The sequence below is a fragment of the Scyliorhinus torazame genome, chromosome 5, assembly GCF_047496885.1.
Source record: "Scyliorhinus torazame isolate Kashiwa2021f chromosome 5, sScyTor2.1, whole genome shotgun sequence".
Classification (NCBI taxonomy): Eukaryota; Metazoa; Chordata; class Chondrichthyes; order Carcharhiniformes; family Scyliorhinidae; genus Scyliorhinus; species Scyliorhinus torazame.
Genome location: NC_092711.1, coordinates 120,900,738 through 120,925,604, shown reverse-complemented (window position 1 = coordinate 120,925,604; position 24,867 = coordinate 120,900,738). Strand labels below are relative to the sequence as shown.

Below are 24,867 nucleotides of genomic sequence, written 5' to 3'. Positions count from 1 at the left end.
CTACATGAATGTATATGAAACCAGATGCTGTGCTCCCTTTGTTCACTTGCTCTGAGAATCTCGGGGACTGTGTTGGTGTCCTGGGTTATCAGAGTGAGTGTAGCTTGCAAGCTATTTGAAATAAAATAAATTAATACCTACAAATCCGACTCGGGGTTTGACTGAGACCAGAAAGAACTGAATATCGTTAATTTCCCCTCAACCTCCTTTGCCAGAACCATTCTGGTAAATCTCCTCTTCACCTTCTCAAGAACCTTCACATTCTTCCTGAAGGGTGGTGACAAGAGCTTCATTAAAGATTCATAGAATAGAATTAGAACCATAGAATTTCTACAGTGCAGAAGGAGGCCATTCGGCCCATTGAGTCTGCACTGATTCTCTGAAAGGGCACCCTGCCTCGGCCCACACTCCTATCCTGTCCCTGTAACCCCATAGCCCCACCAAACCTGCACATCCCTGGACACTAACGGGCAATTTAATAAGGCCAATCCACCTAACATTCCCTTCTTTGGACCGTGGGAGGAAAACTGAGCACCTGGAGGAAACCCACGCAGAAACGGGGAGAAAGTGCAAACTCCACACAGTCACCAAGGCCGGAATTGAACCCGGGTCCCTGGCACTGTTCGGCAGCAGTGCCAATCACTGCCACCAGAAGCATAGTTTTGGTGTCAATATTACTGTTTATGAAGCTCAAGATCGAAATTGATTTGCCAACTACTCTCTTACTATGTCTTGTAGAGATACAAAAACCCTCTTCACCTCTTTCTCTCTCCTCCCAGAGGTCAGTTTGGTTTTTATGACAATCCAGCAGTTTTCATGGTCATTTTTCCCCAGTGCCGGTCCCACAAATGACCAGATTCATTCAGCTCAATTTCACAACCTGCCTTTGTGTTTTTGTGGGTTCTCTCTCACTCCCTATTTTCTGTTTTCAATCAGTTTCACAGGGTGTTCGAAGAGGAGGCTTCAAAGTCCGGAAACTCAAACCAAGCATCACATCAGGATCTGAGAGTCCTCAATTTATCATATCATGAATATCATCGTACTTTGAACATGGAAGGAAAAAGCACCGTTCACAGTGGGGAGAAACCGTACACGTGTTCTGTGTGTGGACGAGGATTCAATCGATCATCAGGCCTCACGAGACACAAATGCAGTCACACTGAGGAGAAACCGTGGAAATGTGCGGACTGTGGGAAAGGATTCACTTCCCCATCCAAGCTGGAAACTCATCGACACAGTCACACTGGGGAGAGACCATTCACCTGCTCCACGTGTGGGAAGGGATTCACTCGGTTATCCACTCTGTCCACACACCAACGAATTCACACTGGGGAGAGACCATTCATCTGCTCCAAGTGTGGGATGGGATTTATTCAGTTAGCGACCCTGCAGAAACACCAGCCAGTTCACACTGGAGAGAGGCCGTTCACTTGCTCCAAGTGTGGGAAGAAATTCACTGAATCATGGTCCCTGAAGATACACCAGCGAGTTCACACTGATGAGAGACCGTTCCAATGTCCAGACTGCGGGAAGTGCTATAAAAGTTCTGGGCATCTGATTCGCCATCAACGTGTTCACACTGACGAGAGACCGTTTACATGCTCTCACTGTGGGACTGGGTTCAGACGATCATCTCACCTCACTATACATCAGCGAATTCACACTGGGGAGAGGCCATTCACCTGCTCTGTGTGTGGGAAAGGATTTACAACCTCATCCTACCTGCTGACACACCAGCGAATTCACACTGGGGAGGAGCCATTCGTCTGCACCAAGTGTGGGAAGGGATTCACTCAGTCATCCAACCTGCAGACACACCAGCGAATTCATACTGAGGAGAGACCGTTCATCTGCGCCAAGTGTGGGAAGGGATACACTCATTCATTCCACCTGCTGAGACACCAGCGAAGTCACACTGGGGAGAGACCGTTCGCCTGCTCCGAGTGTGGGAAAGGATTCACTCAGCCATCCGACCTGGAGAAACACCAGCGAACTCACACTGGGGAGCGGCCATTCACCTGCTCCGAGTGTGGGAAGGGATTCACCACATCATCCCACGTGCTGAGACACCAACGAGGCCACAAGTAACTAAAGTGATTCCATTTTCCTGTTCTCACATTCAGGACTGAACCATGTTCATTTGGGTCTCTTTCTGCTGATAACAAACTCCAGCCCATTTACAGGGGCTAATATTTTGGCTGAAGGCAAATAAATTAGATTTGTGTGAAATACTCAGTGTGTTGAAACTTTTTAATATCTCTGACACAAGTTAGTTCCTTTAGAAGTACTCTCGCTGTCCCCTGTCTCTTCCATCGTCAGCTCCAACAAGAAGTGTGAGGAGCTTGTGGAGCTTCCTTGTGACTGAGATTGAGTAAATCTGATCAGCTGCCTCTGCTGCTTCCCTCCCTTCTACGAGCCCACCGGACCAAACTGTCTCTAAATTTCATCCTTTTGATTTCTGGTGGCGGCCATGGAGTAGTAGGTCGGGCATTTGGTAACTCCCGCTTGTGACGGAGCTTTTGAACCCTTTCTCCCGATTTGTTTCAGAATTCTACGAGAAACATCAGTGGAGAGTGAGGCAGTGAGGAGAAATCCCCCACCAGTATATGGAGCCGTGGACCAGACGTGTTTGTATAAGAAGAATTAGTTGAGCAGCGAAGGTGACTGTAGAACCTGCAGCACGGGAAAGCATGGCGGAGGCGCAGGATTCCGGTTTGGTGGCACAGTGGTCAATGGTACAGCTGGTGGAGTTCATTCAGGAGAGCTTCGCCAAGCACATGAAGGAAGGGTTAGACCTGATTAAGGCAACGATTGATCGGGTGGAACAGGGGCTGGAAGCCCACGGACTGGCGATCCAGAAGGTGTCCGAGCACAAGGACCATTTAACCGCGTTGGAGGCGGAAGTGGGGCTGATGAGGGACCAGCAGAAAAGGTTGCAGGAGGACCTGGAGAACAGGTCCTGGAGACAGAACCTGAGGATCGTCGGCCTCCCGGGGGGCAGTGAGGGGTCGGACGCAAGGGCATGTGTGACAAGTTTGCTGGAAAAGCTGATGGGAGATGGGTCGTTTTCTCGACCCTTGGAAGTGGACGGCGCATCGAGCGTTTGCGAGGAAGCCGCGAGCGATATGAACCGCCGAGGCCGATCCGGGTGCAACTGCACCGGTTCCTGGACAAGGAACAGATTTTGCGGTGGGCCAAGCAGACACGGAGCTGCAAGTGGGAGAACTGTGAGTTGCGCATTTACCAGGACCTGGGCGCGGAACTGGCCAAAAGACGAGCTGGATTCAATAGGGTAAAATCGGCCCTCTTCAAGAAGGGGATGAAGTTTGGGATGTTATACCCAGCACGTCTGTGGGTCACGTATGAGGGCCAGGAACTTTACTTTGAATTGGCGGACGAAGCGATGGACTTTAACAAAGACAAAAGGCTGGCAGGGGTTTGAGGACGTTGAACCTTGGGGGAGGGTATTGCGGTATCGATTCTGTTAAAGTTTTCTTAGTTTTGATCTGTATATGCAGTGATCTCTGTAACAGTTTTTTGGGACGTTGCTCAGATTTGTAAGTTAACTTTGTTTCAGGGGGAGGGATTTTTTCTACTGTGTGTTGATTGGGGACTGTGATGTTTTGAATGTGTATGTTCGGCCGGGGGTGGGGGGGCGAGAACAATAGGGGATAGGATGTCTGGCGCCATGGGCGGGGGTTACCAGGCTAGCTAGGTGGGCTAGCTCACGGAAGTGCAGTGGGGGGTGAGCAGGTGGTAAGTTTGTTAAGTGGGGTTGGGGTTGTGGTGCTGTTAATAGTGGGGAAGGGGGGGGGGGGAGCTGCTTTGCTGACAGGGGAGAAACTGTTGCTGGGAGACAAAAGGGAGGTCGAGGACAGTGGATACCCGAAGGTGGGCCCACAGAGGCGAGGGACGTGAGCTGGAGGCTGGCCTAAGAAGGGTGATCGGGGGGTGGGGTGGGGGCGGGAAGCCTCCCGACTGGGCTGACCACATGGAACATTAGAAAGCTGAATGGGCCGGTAAGAGGGCTCGTGTGTTCACGCATTTGAGGGGATTGAAGGCGGACGTGGCAATGTTACAGGAGACACACCTGAGAGTAATAGATCAGACCAGATTGAGAAAGGGATGGGGCGGCCAAGTATTTCATTCAGGGCTGGACTCTTAAGCTAGGGGGGTCGCTATACTGATCAACAAACGGGTGGCATTTGAGGCAGGAAAATAGTGGCGGACGTGGGGGGGGCAGGTACACCCTGGTGAGTGGGAAGCTTGAGGGGATGCTGGTGGTACTTGTGAATATATATGCACCAAACTGGGACGATGTGGAATTCATGAGGGCGTTGAGTAAGATCCCGAGGTCAAGGACAGGGAGGGTGCCAGCAGTAGCAAAGGAACTAAAGGGGTTCATGGAGCAGATGCAGGGGGAGGTAGACCCATGGAGGTTCGGAAGGCCAAGTGTGAAGGAGTTTTCTTTTTTCTCCCATGTGCACAAAGCATATCCCGGATCGACTTTTTTATTCTGAGCATGGTTCTACTGGCGGGGGTGGTTGACACCGAAATTCGACGATTGCTGTGTTGGACCATGCCCCACATTGGGTGGATTTATGGGTGAGTAAGGAGAGAGGGCAGCGCCCGCAATGGAGGTTGGATGTGGGACTGTTAGCGGATGAGGGGCTGTGCGGGCGGGTGAGGGAGTCCATCCAGAACTATTTGGAAATAAATGACACAGGGGAAGTCCGGCAGCAACGGTTTGGGAAGCGCTGAAGGCAGTGGTTAGGGGGGAGTTAATCTCGATCCGGGCCCATGGGGAAAAGGTGGAGTGAGCAGAGATGGATAGGTTGGTTGGGGAAATACTCCAGGTGGACAGGAGATATTCGGAGGCCCCGGAGGCGGAGTTATTGAAGGAACGGCAGAAGCTACAGATGGAGTTTGGGCTGTTACCTGCAGGGAAGGCGGTGGAGCAACTGAGGAAGGCGGTATATGAGTATGGTGAGAAGGCCAGTACGATGCTATCGCATGAACTGAAGAAAAGGGAGGTGGCCAGGGAGATGGGAAGAGTGAAGGACAGAAGTGGGAACGCAGTCTTGGACCCAGCAGGGGTGAACGGGGTGTTTAAGGAGTTTTATAGCAGGGGTAGAGGGGATGAGGCAGTTCCTGGGTGAGTTGAAGTTCTCGAAGGTGGAGGAAGGACTGGTGGAAAGGTTGGGAGCCCCGATTGGAATTGAAGAAATAGTAGAAGGGCTGGAGGCCAAACATCGGGTAAGGCCCGGGACCGAACGGCTACCCAGTGGAATTTTATAAGACGTTCTCGGAGATGCTGGGCTCGCTGCTGGTGAGGGCATTTAATGAGGCAAGGGAGCGGGGTGCCCTTCCCCCAACAATGTCGCAGGCCTCGATTCTGAGCTATGCGGGTCATATAGGCCAATCTCCCTATCGAATCTGGATGCCAAACTGTTGGCCAGAATATTGGCCTCAAGGATAGAGGACTGTGTCCCTAAGGTGATCGGGGAAGACCAGACGGGGTTTGTGAAGGGCAGGCAACTCACGGCCAATGTCAGAAGGCTCTTAAACGTTATTATGATGCCCTCAGAGGGGGGTGGGGGAGGTGGTGGTTGCGATGGACGCGGAGAAGGCCTTTGACCGGGTGGAGTGGAAATATTTGTGGGAGGTTAGGAAGGTTCGGGTTTGGGCAGGACTTCATTGACTGGGTTCGGCTGCTGTACCAGGCACCAGTAGCAAGCGTACGAACGAATCGGCTGATGTTGGGTTATTTTAAGTTGCACCGAGGGAGGAGGCAATGGTGTTCTCTCTCCCCGCTGTTGTTTGCTCTGGCCATAGAGCCATTGGCGATGGCGTTAAAGAGCATCCAGGAACTGGAAAGGGTTGGTCCGGGGGGAGTGGAACACAGGGTCTTGCTTTACGCTGACTACCTGCTCCTGTATATTTCCGACCCGTTAAGGGGTATGGGGGAGATTATGCAGATCCTCGGGGAATTTGGCCGGTTTACGGGGTATAAATTAAATATGGGGAAAAGTGAGATGTTTGCAATCCAGAGGAGGGGGCAGGAGAAGAGACTGGAAGAGCTGCCGTTTAGAATGGTGGGAGGGAGCTTTCACTATCTGGGAATCCAGGTGGCACGGGAGACATTACATAAGTTAAATCAGACCCAGCTAGTAGAGCAAATGAAGGAGGACTTTAGAAGGTGGGACATGCTGTCGCTGGCGGGGAGGGTGCACACCGTGAAAATGACGATTCTCCCGAGATTTCTGTTTGTTTTCCAGTGCCTTCCCTTCTTCATCCCAAGGGCCTTTTTTAAAACCGGTAAACAAGGTGATTTTGGGTTTTGTGTGGGCGGGTAAAACGCCGCGAGTGAAGCAAGTGTTGCTGGAGCGTAGTCGAGGGTCGGGTCGGCTGGTGCTGCCGAACGTTAGCAACTATTATTGGCCGGCTAATATAGCCATGGTTAGGAAGTGGTGGGGGGGGAGAGTTGGTGTGGGAGCGAGTAGAGGTGGCATCATGTAAGGACAGAAGTCTGGGAGCATTGATAATGGCACCTCTGCCGTTCTCGGCGGCCCGGTACTCACAAGCCGGGTGGTGGTGGCGGCCCTGAGAGTCTGGGGGCAGTGGAGGAAGCACATGAGAGTGGAGGGAGTATCGGGCTGGGCCCCGATTTGTAACAACCATCGGTTTGTACCGGGAAGGCTGGATGGGGGGTTCCAGAGGTGGCAGAGAGCAAGGATCGAGAGGATGGGAGATTTATTCATAGATGGGAGCTTCCCCTGTCTGAAGGATTTAGAGGAGAAATTTGAATTGCCAGCAGGAAACGGATTCAGGTATCTGTAGGTACAGGACTTTTTGCAAAGGCAGGTTTCAACCTTTCCGCTCCTACCACCACGGGGGATACAGGACAGGGCAGTTTCTAGAATGGGGCTGGGAGAGGGATAGGTATCGGATATCTACAAAGAACTCATGGCGTCGGAGGTAACTCAGATAGAGGAGCTAAAGGGCAAATGGGAAGAGGAGCTATGGGGAGAGATAGAGGAAGGTCTGTGGGTGGATGCCTTGAGCAGAGTCAATACGTCCTCATCATGTGCCAGGCTCAGCCTGATACAATTTAAGGTCATTCACCGGGCAGACGTTTTAAAAAAATTTTTTAGAGTACCCAATTAATTTTTTCCAATTAAGGGGCAATTTAGCGTGGCCAATCCACCTAGCCTGCACATCTTTGGGTTGTGGGGGCGAAACCCACGCAAACACGGGGAGAATGTGCAAACTCCACACGGAGTGACCCAGAGCCGGGATTGAACCTGGGACCTCGGTGCCGTGAGGCAGCAATGATAACCACTGTGCCACCATGCTGCCCCGTTCACCGGGCACACATGCCGGTGGCCCGGAGAGCAGGTCTTTCTGGGTAGAGGACAGGTGTGCGGGGGGGCAGCAAATCATGTCCATATGTTCTGGGCATGCCCGAAGCTTGGGGGATTCTGGCAGGGTTTTGCAGATGTCACGGTACTAAAAACACGGATGGGGCCGAGTCCAGAGGTGGTGAATTTTGGAGTGTTGGGAGTCCAGTGGGCGAGAGAGGCTGATGTCTTGGCCTTTGCCTCCCTGGTGGCCCGGAGACGGATATTGCTAGCGTGAAGGGACTCGAAGCCCCAGAAATCAGAGATCTGGGTTAGCGATATGGCTGGGTTTCTCAGTCTTGAAAAAAAATTCCGTTTGCCCGAAGAGGGTCAACGCTCTGGTTCGTCCGGAGGTGGCAGCCGTTTGTCGACTACTTTAGAGAAAATTAACTGTCAACAGAGGCAAAAAACTTAAAGGGGAGGGGGGTAGTTAGGCTATTTTCTATTGAGGGTAGAGGGGACCTTTTAGGGATGGAGATGATTTATACACGATGTTTTATGGTTGGATTTACATTGTTTACTGTTGTTGTCACTTGTTATTATAAAATTACAAAAACCTTAATAAAATGTTTTTTTTTAAATCAACATCACCAAAATCCGATCATCTGCTCATTGTCACATTGCTGTTTGTGGCATCTTGCTTTGTGGAAATTGGCTGCTGCATTTCCGTAAAACAGTGACCACACTTCAGAAGGTCTTTGGGACATGCTGTGGTTGTGAAAGGCGCTACAGAAGTGCAAGTTTTAAATTGAAGATTGATGCTTTCTGATCCTTAATTGATTTCAGACATCCCCAATTAATAGATTTGCTTTGGTTCAGACAAGACTTTAACCAATTAAAGCAAAGGCAGAATTCTGGACAGTAAATTTAAAAACAAGTTTTTTTAAAGAAAAGCTTTACTGAACAACTTGAAGACGTTGACAACTTCATGCAGGTGATCAGTCTGTAGAAGCGTAACCCTCTCTGGCTCCTTTGACAGTAATTTCCTTGGAACTCGGCCTCGGGAGTCTTCAGTACTTGGCCAGCAAGGAAGACCTTCGAAACCTCTACTTTTACCCCCAAAGTGACCATTATCTCATGTCAGAGTTAGACCTGTGGTAACATGACCATTGGTCAATTGGGCACTAGTTTAATTTAATTGGATCTTTAATTACTGACACCACCGTCTCTCATTACCTTTGACAGGAATACAATTGAACTGTTTCATACTATCCCTTTATCTGATTCTGTACAATCCCTTATTCATACAGTTTCAAATGTTGAGGCTAATCAGAGTTGGTAGGTCTCCCTTGCCGGTACATTTATCCTCATTGCACATTCTTTATATACACAGCAATGAAGCTTTTATATTTTTACAACAAATAAAACTCAAGACTTTTACTAGAACTACTGATTCATTATTGTTTCATTAATTGTAACCCAATTAAGGATCACTGCTTATTTAATCATGTTACAGACTGGTAGCTAATTAATACAGTAATATTTAATTAATACATTTGGTTTATACATACACTGGTTATCTACTGAGTGGTCTGTGCGGAGTCTGCACATCCTCCCCGTGTGTGCGTGCGTTTCCTCCGGGTGCTCCGGTTTCCTCCCAGTCCAAAGATGTGCAGGTTAGGTGGATTGGCCATGATAAATTGCCCTTAGTGTCCAAAATTGCCCTTAGTGTTGGGTGGGGTTACTGGGTTATGGGGATAGGGTGGCGGTGTGGACCTTGGGTAGGGTGCTCTTTCCAAGAGCAGGTGCAGACTCGATGGGCCGAATGGCCTCCTGCACTGTAAATTCTATGAAATAATCTATGAAAAAAAAAGTACTACACTCCGTATGCTTTACCTGGTGTCTATGTATTTACATTGTGTATTTATCGTATGTCCTAGATTGTTTCATGTATGGAACGATCTGTCTGGTCTGTACGCAGAACAATACTTTTCACTGTACCTCGGTACATGTGACAATAAATCAAATCAATCAGAGACAGTTTCTTACTAATATTCAGATTGAACATTGAGCCTTCTCAAAAAATATTCATTCATGGGAGGTGGGCTTCACTGGCTGGACCAGAATTTACTGCTCATTCCAATTGCCCCTGACTGCGTGTCTTGTGAGGCTATTTCAGGGGACACTTACAAATCAACCACAACATCGCTGTGGATCTGGAGTCACGTGTAGGCCAGGCCACATAAGGAGAGCTGAATGGCCATAAATTACGAGAGGGGAATGTGCAACGAGACCTGGGTATCCTCGTACACCGGTCACAGAAGGTCAGCATGCTACAGCAGGCGGTAAAGAAGGCAAATGATACGTTAGCTTTCATTGCGAGCGGATTCGAGTACAGGAGCAGGGATATCTTGCTGCAATTATACAGGGCCTTGGCGAGGCCATACCTGGAATATTGTGTGCAGTTTTGGTCTCCTTATCGGAGGAAGGATGTTCTTGCTCTAGAGGGAGTGCAGCAAAGGTTTACCAGACTGATTCCTGGGATGGTGGGACTGACGTTTGAGAGATTAAATCAGTTAGGATTATATTCTCTGGCGTTCAGAAGAATGAGGGGGGATCTCATAGAAACCTATAATACATATAGATACATAGAAGGCAGGAGGAGGTCTTTTGGCCCTTCGAGCCTGCTCCGCCATTTATCACGATCCTGGCTGATCATCCAACTCAATAGCCTAATCCTATTTTCCCCAAAGCCTTCGATCCCATTCTCCCCAAGTGCTATATCTAGCCGCCTCTTGAATATATTCAGTGTTTTAGCATCAACTACTTCCTGTGGTAATGAATTCCACAAGCTCACCACTCTTTTGGTGAAGAAATGTCTCCTCCTCTCTGTCCGAAATGGTTTACCCTGAAACCTCAGACTGTGACATCTGGCTCTGGACACGCCCATCATTGGTAACATCTTCCCTGCATCTACCCTGTCTAGTCCTGTTAGAATGTTAAAAGTCTCTATGAGATCCCCCCATATTCTTCTGAACTCCAGCGAGAACAATCCCAACCTCGTCAATCTCTCCTCATATGACAGTCCTGCCATCCCTGGAATCAGTTTGGTAAACATTCGCTGCACTCCCTCGAAAGCAAGAACATCCTTCCTCAGAGGAGACCAAAACTGCACACAATATTCTAGGTGTGGCCTCATCAAGGCCCTGTACAATTGCAGCAACACATCCCTGCTTCTGTACTCGAAACCTCTCGCAATGAAGGCCAACATACTATTAGCCAGGGCAGCATGTGGCGCAGTGGTTAGCACTGGGACTGCGGCACTCAGGACCCAGGTTCGAATCCCGGCCCCGTGTCACTGTCCGTGTGGAGTTTGCACATTCTCCCCATGTCTACTTGGGTTTCACCCCCACAACCCAAAGATGTGCAGGCTAGGTCGATTGGCCATGCTAAATTGCCCCTTAATTCGAGAAAAAATAATTGAGTACTCTATTTATATTTTTAAAAAACATACCATTAGCCTTGTTAACCGCCTGCTGCACCTGCATGCTTACCTTCAGCAACTGGTGCACAAGGACACCCAGGTCCCGCTGCACACTTCCCTCTCCCAATTTACAACCATTCAGGTAGTAATCTGCCTCCCTGTTTTTGCTCCCAAACTGAATAACCTCACACTTATCCAAATTATACTGCATCTGCCATTGATTTGCCCACTCGCCCAACCTGTCCAGATCATGCTGTAGGATCCCTGCATCCTCGTCACAGTTCACCCTCTGACCCAATTTGGTATCCTCTGCAAACTTTGAGATGTTACATTTTGTTCCCTCATCCAAATATTAATATATATTGTGAATAGCTGGGGTCCCAGCACCGATTCCTGTGGCACCCCACTAGTTACTGCCTGCCAATTTGAAAAGGACCAGTTAATTCCTACTCTTTGTTTCCTCTCTGCCAACCAGTTTTCTATCCACCTCAATACACTTCCCCCAATCCCATGCACTTCAATTTTGCACAATAATCTCTGAGGCAGGACTTTGTCAAACGCCTTCTGAAAGTTCAAATATACCACATCGACTGGCTCCCCTTGTCAACTGTACTGGTTACATCTTCAAAGAATTCCAAAAGATTTGTCAAGCATGATTTCCCCTTCATAAATCCATGCTGACTCTGACTGATTGTAGAAGCCAGGTATTTCGAATACAACTAGTGTAGGTAAAAGATAGCTGTAAATATTAAGATAAGCATAAATATTAAGCCCTAGTTTTAAATACTCATTTAAAAATGAGAATTTCAGCACACATAAATTCAGGACTTCAATAGGTACATGAAACAGCATAAAATTCCATCATAAATTATAACAGCACAGTTGCTTGCCATCAAATCAAATGTGTTTGAGTCTAACCCAAACCAATTCGGATTATATTGGGGTGTGATTAGATGACTTAAGACAGATATGAAAGTGTATAACTGAAAAGTTTCCGCCGGCCATTTTAGAGTTGTCTTTTGGGGGTTCTGTCTTTCTATTTTTGATTCTGTCAGTCTGCTTTTGACTTTGAGTTTGAGTTTAGCTGAAGATTAGCTCTCTCTTCATGTTTCATTGCCAGACTTTGACCTTTTAAAAGTTACTTTCGAGCAGTCTGCCTAAGCAAAAAAGATAATGTCTGTAATTCTCTGAAAGCTTCGAATTGTCTACGAATTGCCTTTTAAATGACTTTCAAATTGTAATCAAGCGACTACAAATAAAACAATTCTTTTTGGCACCTGAGAAGTTTTAACTTAAATTTCTGCTGAGTCCCAGTAATCGCAAAGTGCTACTGGTAACCGAATAGTAGAAATAATATAAATTCCTTCAACTTTACACAGTCGAATAATACTAGGAATCCAACAACTTGGCATAGTCTAGAAATATTACAAATCTTATAACTTGTCGTAGTGCGCCAGGACTTTGATTCATCAACTAAGCTTCCCCCAACTTGGCATAGTTCGGCAAGTTAAGATCCATCAATTACAGATTCCAACACTGATCCTGCCACTGCTTTCTAAATGTTCCGCTGAAAAGCCCTTGATAATGGATTCAAGAATTTTCCACACTCGGCTTACTGGTCTATAATTCCCTGCTTTCTCTCTACCGCTCTCCAGAACCAAAGTATGTATTCAATTGCTCAGCCATTCCTTTGTCCGTTATTATGCATTCCCGTTTCTGTCTGTAGGAGGCCTACATTTCTCTTTACCAATCTCTTTCTCTTCACGTATGAAACTCTCAGTGTCAGTCTTTCTGTTCCCTGCAAGCTTACTTTCATACTGTACTTTCCCCTTCATAATCAATCCCTTTGTCCTTCTTTGCTGACTTCTAAACTGCTTCCAATCCTCAGACCGATTATTTTGCTTGGCCAATCTGTATGCTTCTTCCTTGGATCGGATACTATTTCTAATTTCCTTTGTAAACCATGGATTGCCCCTCTTAGGGATTAGGCTATTAAGTTGGATGATAAGGCAATATATAACGAATGGCAGAGCAGGCGCAAAGGGCCAAATGGCCTCTTCCTGCTCCTATTTTCTATGTTTCTATGTAATCCTTTCCCAGACTAAGAGCAGGTGAACGGCCTCTCCCCAGTGTGAACTCGCTGATGTGTCTGCAGACTGGTTAACTGTGTGAATCCATTCCCACAGAGGGAGCAGGTAAATGGCTTCTCCCCAGTGTGAACTCGCTGATGTCTTTGCAGGATGTTTGAATCAATAAATCCCTTCCCACACTGAGAGCAGGTGAATGGCTTTGTCCCAGTGTGAATTCGCTGGTGTGTCTGCAGGGTGGATAACCGAGTGAATCCCTTCCCACACTGAGAGCAGGTGAACGGCCTCACCCCAGTGTGAACTCGCTGATGTTTCCGCAGGGTGGATGAATCGATAAACCCCTTCCCACACTGAGAGCAGGTGAATGGCTTCTCCCCTGTGTGAATTCGCTGATGTTTCCGCAGGGTGGATGCATCAATGAGTCCCTTCCCACACTGAGAGCAGATGAATGGCCTCTCCCCAGTGTGAACTCGCTGATGTCTCTGCAGGGTGGATGAATCACTGAATCCCTTCCCACACTGAGAGCAGGTGAATGGCCTCTCCCCTGTGTGAACTCGCTGATGTCTCTGCAGGGTGGATGAATCAATGAATCCCTTCCCACACTGAGAGCAAATGAATGGCCTCTCCCCAGTGTGAATTCGTTGATGTTTCCGCAGGACGGATGAATCAATAAATCCCTTCCCACACTGAGAGCAGATGAATGGCCTTTCCCCACTGTGAACGCGCTGATGTCTTCGCAGGGCAGATGAATCGATGAATCCCTTCCCACATTGAGAACAGGTGAATGGCCTCTCCCGAGTGTGAACTCGCTGATGTTTCCGCAGGGTGAATGAAGCACGGAATCTCTGCCCACACTGAGAGCAGGTGAATGGCTTCTCCCCAGTGTGAACTCGCTGGTGTGACTGCAAGGTGGATGAATCAATAAATCCCTTCCCACACTGAGAGCAGGAGAATGGCCTCTCCCCCGTGTGAATTCGCTGATGTTTCCGTAGGCTGGATGAATCAATAAATCCCTTCCCACACTGAGAGCAGGTGAATGGCCTCTCCCCAGTGTGAACCCGCTGATGCCTCCGCAGGATGAATAGAGCACGGAATCCCTTCCCACACTGAGGGCAGGTAAATGGCTTCTCCCCAGTATGAACTCGCTGGTGTGACTGCAGGTAAGATAACTGAGTGAACCCCTTCCCACACTGAGAGCAGGTGAATGGCTTCTCTCCAGTGTGAACTCGCTGGTGTGCCTGCAGATGAGATAACTGAGTGAATCCCTTCCTACACTGAGAGCAGGTGAATGGCCTCTCTCCAGTGTGACTGCGTCGATGAATCTCCAGCTTAGATGGGACTTTGTATTTCCTCCCACAATCACCACATTTCCACGGTTTCTCCATGTTTTGGGTCTCCTCGAGTCGCTCCAGATTGGACAATCAGCGGATTCCTTGTGTACACACAGAACATGTGCACTGTCTCTCCTCACTGTGAATGGTGTGATGGTTTTTCAGGCTGTGTAACTAGTTGAAGCTCTTTCCACATCAGTTCACTGGAACACTCTCACTCGGGTGTGTGTTGTGTGGGTCTCGGTGCTTTTCCAGTCACACTGATGTTTCCTCAGTCAGTTCACTGGAACTCTCTCACTCGGGTGTGTGTTGTGTGGGTCTCGGTGCTTTTCCAGTCACATTCACGTTTAAAATCTTTTGAATCCGACACATCGGATAAACATTTCTCCTTCTCGCCGATGATATTCAGAGCCCGATGATATTCAGGTCAGAAGGAATCGCGTGAGTTTGTCACATCAAGACGTGATGTTTGAGATTTCTGTCTATAATTCCTCCTCTTCCAATATCCTTTAAAAACAATTTACAAAAGTCATGGTTAGTACAGGAACGAAATTCAGAACAATTCTAGTTCCTGGGAAACATTATTTCCCCTCTCATTCTCCAAAAGCTGTAAATCTCCATCCCACACACTCTGCCTCCATTCGCACTCTGCTGATCTAACATTCACCCTCCCAATTCTCCTGAAGGTGCTGATTTGTGCTGATTGACAGATCCAAGCTCATCTCACTGCTTCCTGACCAGGACACAGAGATTCTTATAGGATTAGGCCATTCGGCTCACTGAGTCTGCTCAACCGTTGAATGAGATCCTTAGCCGATCTACCTCTAGAATTACCACAGTTATCCAAGTAACGTTTGGAGCTTTGGACCACCAGGACACTCAGCTAAGAGCATCAAGGCGATTTTCCCACATGATCCCTCAATATCTTCAATATCTAGAAACCTATCAATATTTGTCTTGAACATACTTATTGACTGATGCTGCACATTCCTCTGGGATAGAGAATTCCAAAGGTTCACCACATCCTCAAGTGACGAGATCCCTCCTCATCTCAGCTTTCACTTTATTTTCCTACCTGTTCCCCATAACCCTGAATTGCATTGACAATAAAACATGTCAGACTTGTGCTTCAATATATTCAATGACCCCCAGATACAACTGGTCCCTGTGGAAGAGAAATCCAAAGATTAACAACGCTCTGAGGGAAGAGATGACTGGAAATCTATAACGTAGTTACAGTCGTATATTACAAGGTGAGAAATAATAATATGTTTACTTTATTACAGAACGGTAAATAATATATCTAATCTGTACCATGTAACACCACGAGCCATATCTCTGTCCATTATTAATTTACTGTCCCCTGAAATGTCAGCCATCTCTTGGGGAACCCACCCCTTTAATTGTGAACATTAGGGAAGAGACAATCCTTTTTTAAAATAAATTTCGAGTGACCAATTATTTTTTCCAATTAATGTTCAATTTAACGTGGCCAATCCACCTACCCTGCACATCTTTGGGTTGTGGATGTGAGACGCATGCAGACACGGGGAGAATGTGCAAACTCCACACGGACAGTGACCCAGGGCCGGGATAGAACACGTGTCCTTGGCGCCATGAGGCAGCAGTGCTAACCATGGTGCGATCAGAGGCCATTCTTTTCGTCAGACAAATAAATGCATCAACCTGTTAAGGAGATGGGCAGCATCGTGGGCAGCACGGTAGCATTGTGGATAGCACAATTGCTTCACAGCTCCAGGGTCCCAGGTTCGATTCCGGCTTGGGTCACTGTCTGTGTGGAGTCTGCACATCCTCCCCGTGTGTGCGTGGGTTTCCTCCCACAGTCCAAAGATGTGCAGGTTAGGTGGTTTGGCCATGATAAATTGCCCTTAGTGTCCAAAATTGCCCTTAGTGTTGGGTGGGGTTACTGGGTTATGGGGACAGAGTGGAGGTGTTGACTTTGGGTAGGGTGCTCTTTCCAAGAGCCGGTGCAGACTCGATGGGCCGAATGGCCTCCTTCTGCACTGTAAATTCTATGATGGGTGGGAGGAGTTGGAAACACTTTGTGGAGACGCGAACCTACATCAAAATATTTTTTTCCCAATTAATGTGGTTCCAGTTTGGGCTCAAATCATCAATGAGGTCTCTGATCTCAGGGGAGGAAGGAAACCCTGGGACATGGACGGGGAGGATTCACCAACACCCGCTGGAGGCCCGAAACCCCCCAATAAGACCCATTGATTTTATTGTCAGTCTGCAGACGTGAGCTGGAGAACTGAATCCAGGCAGAGGGGAGGGAGGGAGAAAACTGGGAGTGGAGGAAAGAGATGGTGCAGATGGTGAGATGGGTTTGGATTTAAGCCCAAGGAGGAGGGAGAGTGTGTGGGAAGGGGAAAATGTTCCAGAGAAACTAGAATTGTCTGTTCAGAATTTCTATCCTGGATTGACAGTGATGGCATTTGTTTATTTTTAATTTTAAAAATTTGAAATTACCCAATTTTCTTTCTCCCAATTGAGGCGTAATTTTTGCGAGGCCAATTCACCTACCCTGCACATCTTTTTGGATTGCGGGGGTGAGTCCCACACAGACATGGGGAGAATGTGCAAACTCCATACGGACAGTGACCCGGGATCAAACACAGGACAGGGATCAAACCCGGATCCTCGGCTAACCACTGAGCCACCGTTCCTGCCCCTAGTGATGACTTTTGTAAACTTCTTTTACAGAATGTTACAAGAGGAGGATTTTGAGATGGAAACACAAATCAGACTTCACATCAAGATTTAACAGTCACTCCATTCATCAGGACCTGAATATCATTGGCCTGTGAATGTGGAAGAAGAAATGTTTGTCTGTTCTGTGTGTAGGAAAAGATTTTCTTTTGAAAAAAAAATAAATTTAGAGGACCCAATTATTTTTTCCAAGGGGCAATTTAGCGTGCCTAATCCACCTACCCTGAACATTTTTGGATTGTGGAGGTGAGACCCACACAGATACGGGAAGAATGTGCAAACTCCACACAGACAGTGACCCAGGGCCGGCATCGATACCAGATCCTCAGCGCCAGAGGCAACAGTGCTAAACACTACGCCACCGTGCCACCCCTCGGATTGTATTTCTGACATGTGTCTCTGTGTGACTGAACAGAACAGCACATGGGGTCAGATATCCATTGAGTTAGTGGGATCCAGAGAGCAGAATTTGCTTGTTTCTTTATTTCTGTGTTGCTACTGATCAGCAATTAGATATCTGGGTCTGTGCAAACTGGGGTAATGGGTGGTCAAGTACCCAGGACAAAGGGTAATACAGTTTGCTGGCCAAGTTGTCTCCATTCTGAGCAATGTGGAATAAGCTTCTCCCTGTCATTGAAAATGTTGCCCCCAACAAACATGACGGCTGCACATGCGCTCTACTGCTCATTGTGCCGAGTAAAGATGGCGGTCGTTCTCCCGAACCGATCACTGGACCCTCTCGGTCCCGCTCCGTGAAACAAGCGAACTAGGAAGTATTTTTTCCGGGTATGGGCTTGCACAACATGTTTAGAAAACTTTTTCACCCACCAGCCAGATCCATCGCTCCCGCGTTCCACAATATTCCTCTTACCCTTTGTGGATCCGAGATAAAAGCTCACCGTCGCCATTATCTGCACTGCGCATGCTTCAGTCGAAGTCCCACCCACTCTCGTTCACTCTGATTGGTTGGAGGACCATCCAGTCCCGCTCGGTCCTCCAGTCTTCCTTTGGCCCGCAGCTGCCGTCAATCACTTCCCGGGCATTGTGATCTGGAGCATGCGCAGTGCAGCCCATGTCCAGGGACAGGCGCTTGTTTGTCTCATCTTCAGGCGGATAAGCGGAGGCAGCGTTAGGGGCAGTGGGTGGGAGGGGAGGCTTCACAAACACCCAGTGGAGGCCTCAACACCCCCAATAACCAACTAGCCGCACCGCCTCAACGCCCAACACAACGGCAGCTGCCGCTTTCTCCCGGTGCCAGGCCCCAGTTAACAAATGTGGCTTCAGGAAGGAAATGCAGCAATGGATTTGTTCAGGAGAAATTAACTTTAACTCACTTTACTGATCCTGGAGCAGGAGGAGAGAGTGGGGAGGATTTCCATCCTGCACCCACACTGATGGATTTGTTAATGCAGATGGTAGAATTTAGATTCAAGGGATAAAGTGGAATTCAAAGCTGTACTCAGCATTAATGACCTTGAAACCATTGTGGTGAGTTTATCGGAAGGGGAAAGTGTGGGACTGGGATTTGCAGCGTTGGGAAATGAGAGAAACAATTGCTCCCCAGGAACGAGAATTATCTGTTCTGAATTTCTGACCTGTGTAAACTGGTTTTACAGGGTTGCAAGGAATGGATTGACAGACAGGAAACTCAAATCAATCATCACATCAAGGTCTGACAGTCACTCAATTCATCAGGATCTGAATATCATTGGCTTTTGAATGTGGAAGGAGAAATGCTTGTCTGTTCTGTCTGTGGGAAAAGATTTCAAACATCAGTGTGACTGGAAAAGCACACCCGAGACGCACACCCGAGTGAGAGTGTTCCAGTGAACTTACTGTGGAAAGAGCTTTAACCAGTTGCACCGCCTGAAAAACACCACACCCTGACAGTGAGGATAAACTGTACATGTGTCCTGTGTGTGGAGGAAGCTTCAACTGATCATCCAAAATGGAGAGACACAAGGACGCCAGCACCATTGAGAAACTGGAAATGTGGGGATTGTGTGAAGGGATTCAGTTACCCTTCTGAACTGGAAACTCATTACCGCAGTCACACCGGGGAGAGACCATTCACCTGTTCCGAGTGTGGAAAGGGATTCACTAGACTCACACATCTGACTGCACACCAACTTGTTCACTCTGACATGAGACCTTTCAAATGTTCCGATTGTGAGAAGAGCTTTAAAAACAAATTTAATCTTCTGACACACCAGTGAGTTCACACTGGGGAGAGGCCGCTCACTTGCTCCGTGTGTGGGAAGGGATTCACTCAGCAGTCCCTCCGGCTGAAACACCAGCGCATTCACACCAGAGAGACATTATTTATCTGCCCTGTGTATGGGAAGGGATTCACTCGTTCATTCACCCTGCAGAAACACCAGCGAGTTCACAAGCGATTACAGGGAATTCTGTTATTGCTGCTGTGAATCACATCCACGACTGAACCGTGTTCATTCTGAGAGTTGGAGTTTGTTTCAGTTGATGTTAATCGTCCCTGTGACTTGGCCGGTGTTTAATATTCTGTATATTACAGAATATACAGGAGGGGACTGCCAATGTCCTGTTACCGACTGTTCCATTGTATCTTTTTTGATTTGTTTTGTATGATGTGGTAAAGCAAAGCGTAAGACCAGAGAGAAAGATAAGAAAATGGGAAATGAAAAACAGACTCTGGAAGGAAGAGACAGAGAGAACACATTTAAGATTATATCAGATAATCGCTACAAAAATAATAAAAGGAAAAAACTAAAGACTCTGTATCAAATCACAAGTAGCATTTGAAACAAAACTGATGAATTGGCAGCACCTATAGAAGTTAGTAAGTACGATCTGATGGCCATTGCAGAGACATAGCTTGGGACCTGAACATTTTTTATATTCATTCATGGCATATCGGTGTCACTGGCTAGTCCAACATTTATTGCCCATCCCTCATTTCCCTTCAAAAGGTGGCGGTGAGCTGAATATTGTAGTGTATGTGAAATTAAGGAAGGATAGAAATCTCGGAAAAGGTGGAAGAGCGGCTCTGTTAATTGTTGATGGAGTTAGCACATTAGACGGGTGAGCGAAGTTCAGGAAATCAGGATGTAGGAGTGGTTTGGTTTGAGATGAAAAATGGTAAAGGCAAGAATTTACTTCTGGGAGTGGTGTGCAGGCCTCCTAATTGTAAGTACACAGTAGAACAGAGTGTAAAGGAAGAGATAATGGGAGTTTGTCAGAAAATGTACAGCAATAATCAAGGGGGATTTTAGTCTACTTAGACTGTAAAAATCAGATGGTCAAAGGTAGCATAGGTGAGGAGTTCACTGAATGTTTTTGCGATAGTTTCTACAATCAGCACATTTTGGAGCTAACCAGAGGGCTGGTTATACTAGACTGGCTATTGTGCAACAAGATAGGATTAATTGATAACCTCACGGTGAAGACATCTCCAGGTAACAGCGATCATAATATGATTGAATTTGACATGCAGTTTGAGGGGAAGAAGATTGAGTCCAAAACGAGTAAGTTAAGCTTAAATAAGAGCAATTATGAGGGCATCAAAGCAGAGCTAGCTTAAAATGAACTTTCAAATAAGCTTGTGTGTCAGGTCAATAGAGATTCAGTAGCAGACATTGAAAGGGATATTTCAGTACACACAGAATAGATACATTCTCATGAGAATGGAAAATTCCAAGGGGAGGACCCAGCATCTGTCTGTAACTAAAAAAGTTAAAGACATATCAATGTTTTTTAAAAAGCATGTACCAGCGCAAAGGCAGATTTCAGGTCAGAACATTGGGCAGAATATAAAGCATAGAATATAAACACAAAAATATTAATAAGGAGAGAATAATTGGGCTAAACAGCTGGCTTGTAATTCAGAACAAGGCCAGCAGCGCGGGTTCAGTTCCCGTACCAGCCTCCCCGAACAGGCGCCGGAATGTGGTGACTAGAGGCTCTTCACAGAAACTTCATTGAAGCCTACTTGTGACAATAAGCGATTATTATTATTAGATTACCAGAGAAAGCTGGCTAGAAATATAAAGACAGAGTTTCTGTAGATATTTGTGTAAGTAAATGATTCACGTGAGTGTTGATTCTCCAGAAAGCTCGTCTGGGAAATTAACAATAAAAAGTAAGGTTTTGGCAAATGAACTGATCAGGTATGGAGGAATCAAATGACATCCCAGAAATATCCGTAAATCAGGACGGAATGGAAAGAAAATTACAACCACCAGGGAAGAGGTAATGAGCAATGGTTTGAGTCTGCAGGCGGACTTCACCATAATGTCTTGAAAGAAGCAGCTAAAGAGGGAGTTGATGCACTCGTTTCATTGTCCAAAATTCACTAGATACAAGGAAGATTCCATTAAATTGGAAAATAATGTAACTCCTTTATTCACAAAGGGAGGGGGCAGATGGCTGGAAACTACAGGCCAGTTAGCCTAATATTAGTCATAAGGAACATGTTAGAAGCTATCATTAAAGATGCTATGTCAGGGACTTCCGGTGACGGCGGGCGGGAGGCAGCCGTGCGTTGGAGGGCTCCCGTTCGGGAACGGCACTGTCGGGGATTAACGCCCGGTCCTAGGGCCAGCGAAGGCAGTAAAAGTCGGGAGACAGTACAGAGGAGAAGAATGTCGAAGAACAGCAAAACAACGGCTGTGAAAAAAGCGGCTGAAAGTCCGTTGGGGAGTGGAAAGGTCACCGCGGGCTCAGTAAAGAAAATGGAGGCTGGAGCACCAGCTAAGGTGATGGCTGCGGAATTCGAAAAGCAGTTGGCGCAGATTGCGAAATGCATGGAGACAGTGAGGAAGGAGATGAGGGAGGTTTTGAGTGCACTGGTGGAGGAGGCGGTTTCCCTGGTGATGGTGGCGAGCGCAGTGGCAGAGGTGCGAGAGCAAGGGGAGGCGCTGAAGGAAGTGAAGGAGACGTTATTGCAGCACGGTGATCAACTTGCCTCGATGGGGAAGGAGATGTGGAAGGTGATGGACACTAACAAGGATCTGCGAGGAAAAATGGAAGACCTGGAAAACAGATCCAGGCGACAGAATTTGAGGATTGTGGGGCTGCCCGAAGGAGTTGAAGGACCGAAGCCGACTGAGTATTTTGCCGTGGGAGGGGGAGGATCCCTCCCGATATGAGCTGGATCGGGCTCATCGGTCGTGGAGGCCTGCACCAAAGGCGCGTGAGCCGCCAAGGACAGTGACTCTGTGCTTCCGTAGGTACAGTGTGAAGGAGAAGGTCCTGAGCTCGGCCAAGCAGAAGTGGGCGGTGCAGTGGGCTGGAGCTGGTATACGTGTATACCAGGACTTTACGGTGGAGCTGGCGAGGAGGCGGGCTGTCTTCAACCGGGTGAAGAGGGCACTGTACATTAGCAAGGTGCAGTGCGGCATTGTATATCCAGCGAAGCTGAGGGTGACTTATAAGCTCAGGGACATTTATTTTGGAACGGCGGAAGCAGCGGAGGAGTTTGCAAAGGCAGAAGGACTGTGGCAGAACTGACAAATTGAGGAATGGGCATGTGCCGATGTAACCTCATGACTGTATTTTCTTCTTTTTTGTATCACTGCGCGCGGGTGTAGGGGCTAAAGGAGCCAATGTTGTATATATTTGGACAAGGGAAGGGACGGGACTGTCACTCGAAATTAGGGCTCTTTGGGGTGTAGGTGGATATGCGGGGTTTGTGTGCTGAAAGGGGATCTTTGGGCTTTCCTAGGGCCGGGCAAGGGGGAAAGGGACCTGGGCGGGGGCCTCCACGCTGGCCGGTTCAAGGTGGGGATAGTCAGAGGCTTTTCCCCAGGGTAGAGGGGTCAATTACTAGGGGGCATAGGTTTAAGGTGAGAGGGGCAAGGTTTAGAGTAGATGTACGAGGCAAGTTTTTTACGCAGAGGGTAGTGGGTGCCTGGAACTCGCTACCGGAGGAGGTAGTGGAAGCAGGGACGATAGGGACATTTAAGGGGCATCTTGACAAATATATGAATAGGATGGGAATAGAAGGATACGGACCCAGGAAGTGTAGAAGATTGTAGTTTAGTCGGGCAGCATGGTCGGCACGGGCTTGGAGGGCCGAAGGGCCTGTTCCTGTGCTGTACATTTCTTTGTTCTTTGTTTGGGGGGAGGGGCTGCGGCCATCGGAGCCTGACAGAACAGGGTCCGAGTGGTCTAGCCGGGGTGGAAAGTTGGGGGGAAGGAACCGAGGTTGGGATGAGTAGTTTTACAAGAGGCAGTGGACGGGAGGAGCTGGAGCTTGGGGGGGGGGGGGTACAACTCTGGGGTATCATGTACGGTACTCTTTCAGAGGCTGGATGGTGTTGGTTGGGGGGGGTGGGGGGGAGGGGGGCTGTGTAGATTAAGGGTGACTACGTGTAATCCCTGATTCCTTTTTGTCATTTGTTTATGTGAACATGCAGGTTGAGGTTTGGGGGTTGGTGGACGGATGGGATCGTTGTTATTATGGGGATTGACATATCTTGCTGATTATTGTTTATTGGTGATGGGTGTAAGTGTGGGAGAAAATGTGAAAAAGGAGAATAAATTTAAAAAAAAAAAAAAGATGCTATGTCAGATCTCTCAGGAAAAAGTCAAGGCAATCAGGCAGAGTCAACATGGCTTTGTGAAAGGAAAATCACGTTTAACCAATTTATCAGAGTTACTTGATGGACCACGTGACTGTGGATAAAGGGGAACGGGTGAATGTACTGTCCTTAGATTTCCAGAAGGCGTTTGATAAGTTGTCATATCAAAGGTTATTGTAGAAAATAAAAACTCAGGATGTAAGGGGTAACATACTGGCTTGGACTGAAGATTGGCTAACCATTGGGAAACAAAGAGTGGACATAAATGGGTATTTTTGTGATTGGTGGGATGTGATGAGTGGTGTGCCACAGGGATCAGCACTGGAGAGTCAACTTATTATAATTTATATAAATGACTTGGATGAAGATACTGAAGCTTCTGTTGTTAAATTTGCTGATAACACAAAGATAAGTGGGACAGTAAATTGTGAGGGGATGCACGACAGTCACATAGGGAGGTTAAGTGAGTGGGCAAAGGTCTGGCAAATGGAGTATAATGTGGGAAAATGTGAAAATGCCCATTTTGTTAGGGTGAATAAAATAGGCATATTGTCCAAATGGTGAGAGACTTTTAGAGTTCTGAGATACAGAGGGACAAAGGTGTTATTGTGCATTAATCACAAAAGGCTAGCATGCAGGTACAGCAAATAGTTAGGAAAGCTAATAGAATGTTATTTGAATGTCAATAGAATATTTATTGTGAGGGGAATTGAATACAAACTGGGGAGGTTATATTAGTGAGACTGCACGTGGAGCACAGGGTACAGTGTTGGTCTTATTTTTTTTTAAATCCAATTGAGGGGCAATTTAGCGTGGCCAATCTACCTGCCCTTCACATCTTTAGGTTGTGGGGGCGAGACGAGACCCACGCAGACACGGGGAGAATGTGCAAACTTCACTTCAGACAGATCTCCTTATTTAAGAAAGGATGTAAGTGTGTTGGAGGCCATTCAGAGAAAGTTTACGAGATTAATACCTGGAATGGACGGGTTGGCTTATGAGGAAAGGCTGGATAGGCCAGGCTTGTATACTCTCCAGTTTAGAAGAGTGAGGGGTGACTATATTGAATCATATAAGACTCTGAAGGGTCTTGACAAAACTGGATGTGTGGAGGATGTTTCCTCTTGTCAGAGAATCTAGAACTCGGGGTCACTGTTTAACAATAAGGGATCACCGGTTAGAATTGAGATGAGAATTATTTTTCACTCTGAAGGTCGTGAGTCTTTGGAAATCTTGGGTGGTGGATGCAGGCCCTGAATATTTTTCAGCCAGAGGTAGATATTTTTTTTTTTTTTTTTTTTTTTTTTTTTTTTAATCGGTGGTGGGCGGCAA

At 47.3% G+C, this 24,867-nt stretch overlaps 2 protein-coding genes across 4 annotated transcripts in view; one reads left to right on the top strand and one right to left on the bottom strand.

The window, feature by feature from the left end:
- LOC140417897 (uncharacterized) overlaps positions 1 to 24,867 on the top strand; it is a 148,650-nt gene that overhangs the window by 15,948 nt on the left and 107,835 nt on the right. The window contains 5 exon segments of the mRNA XM_072501328.1: positions 937 to 2,085; positions 18,592 to 18,645; positions 18,829 to 19,397; positions 20,300 to 20,478; positions 21,063 to 21,120. Coding sequence (XP_072357429.1) covers positions 937 to 2,085; positions 18,592 to 18,645; positions 18,829 to 19,397; positions 20,300 to 20,478; positions 21,063 to 21,120 — 2,009 coding nt within the window.
- The window catches only part of LOC140421746 (uncharacterized), a 237,590-nt gene continuing 224,363 nt past the window's right edge, over positions 11,641 to 24,867 (bottom strand). Inside the window, exons 1-2 of one of the 3 annotated variants that reach the window (XM_072506598.1) lie at positions 17,847 to 17,929; positions 11,641 to 14,749 (exon numbers count right to left, since the gene is read on the bottom strand). In XM_072506598.1, coding sequence (XP_072362699.1) covers positions 12,926 to 14,296 — 1,371 coding nt within the window. In that variant the 5' untranslated portion in view covers positions 14,297 to 14,749; positions 17,847 to 17,929 and the 3' untranslated portion in view covers positions 11,641 to 12,925. Of the gene's footprint in view, positions 14,750 to 17,803; positions 17,930 to 24,867 lie in introns of those variants that run through there. The other 2 variants (XM_072506597.1, XM_072506599.1) reach the window with 2 other exon arrangements.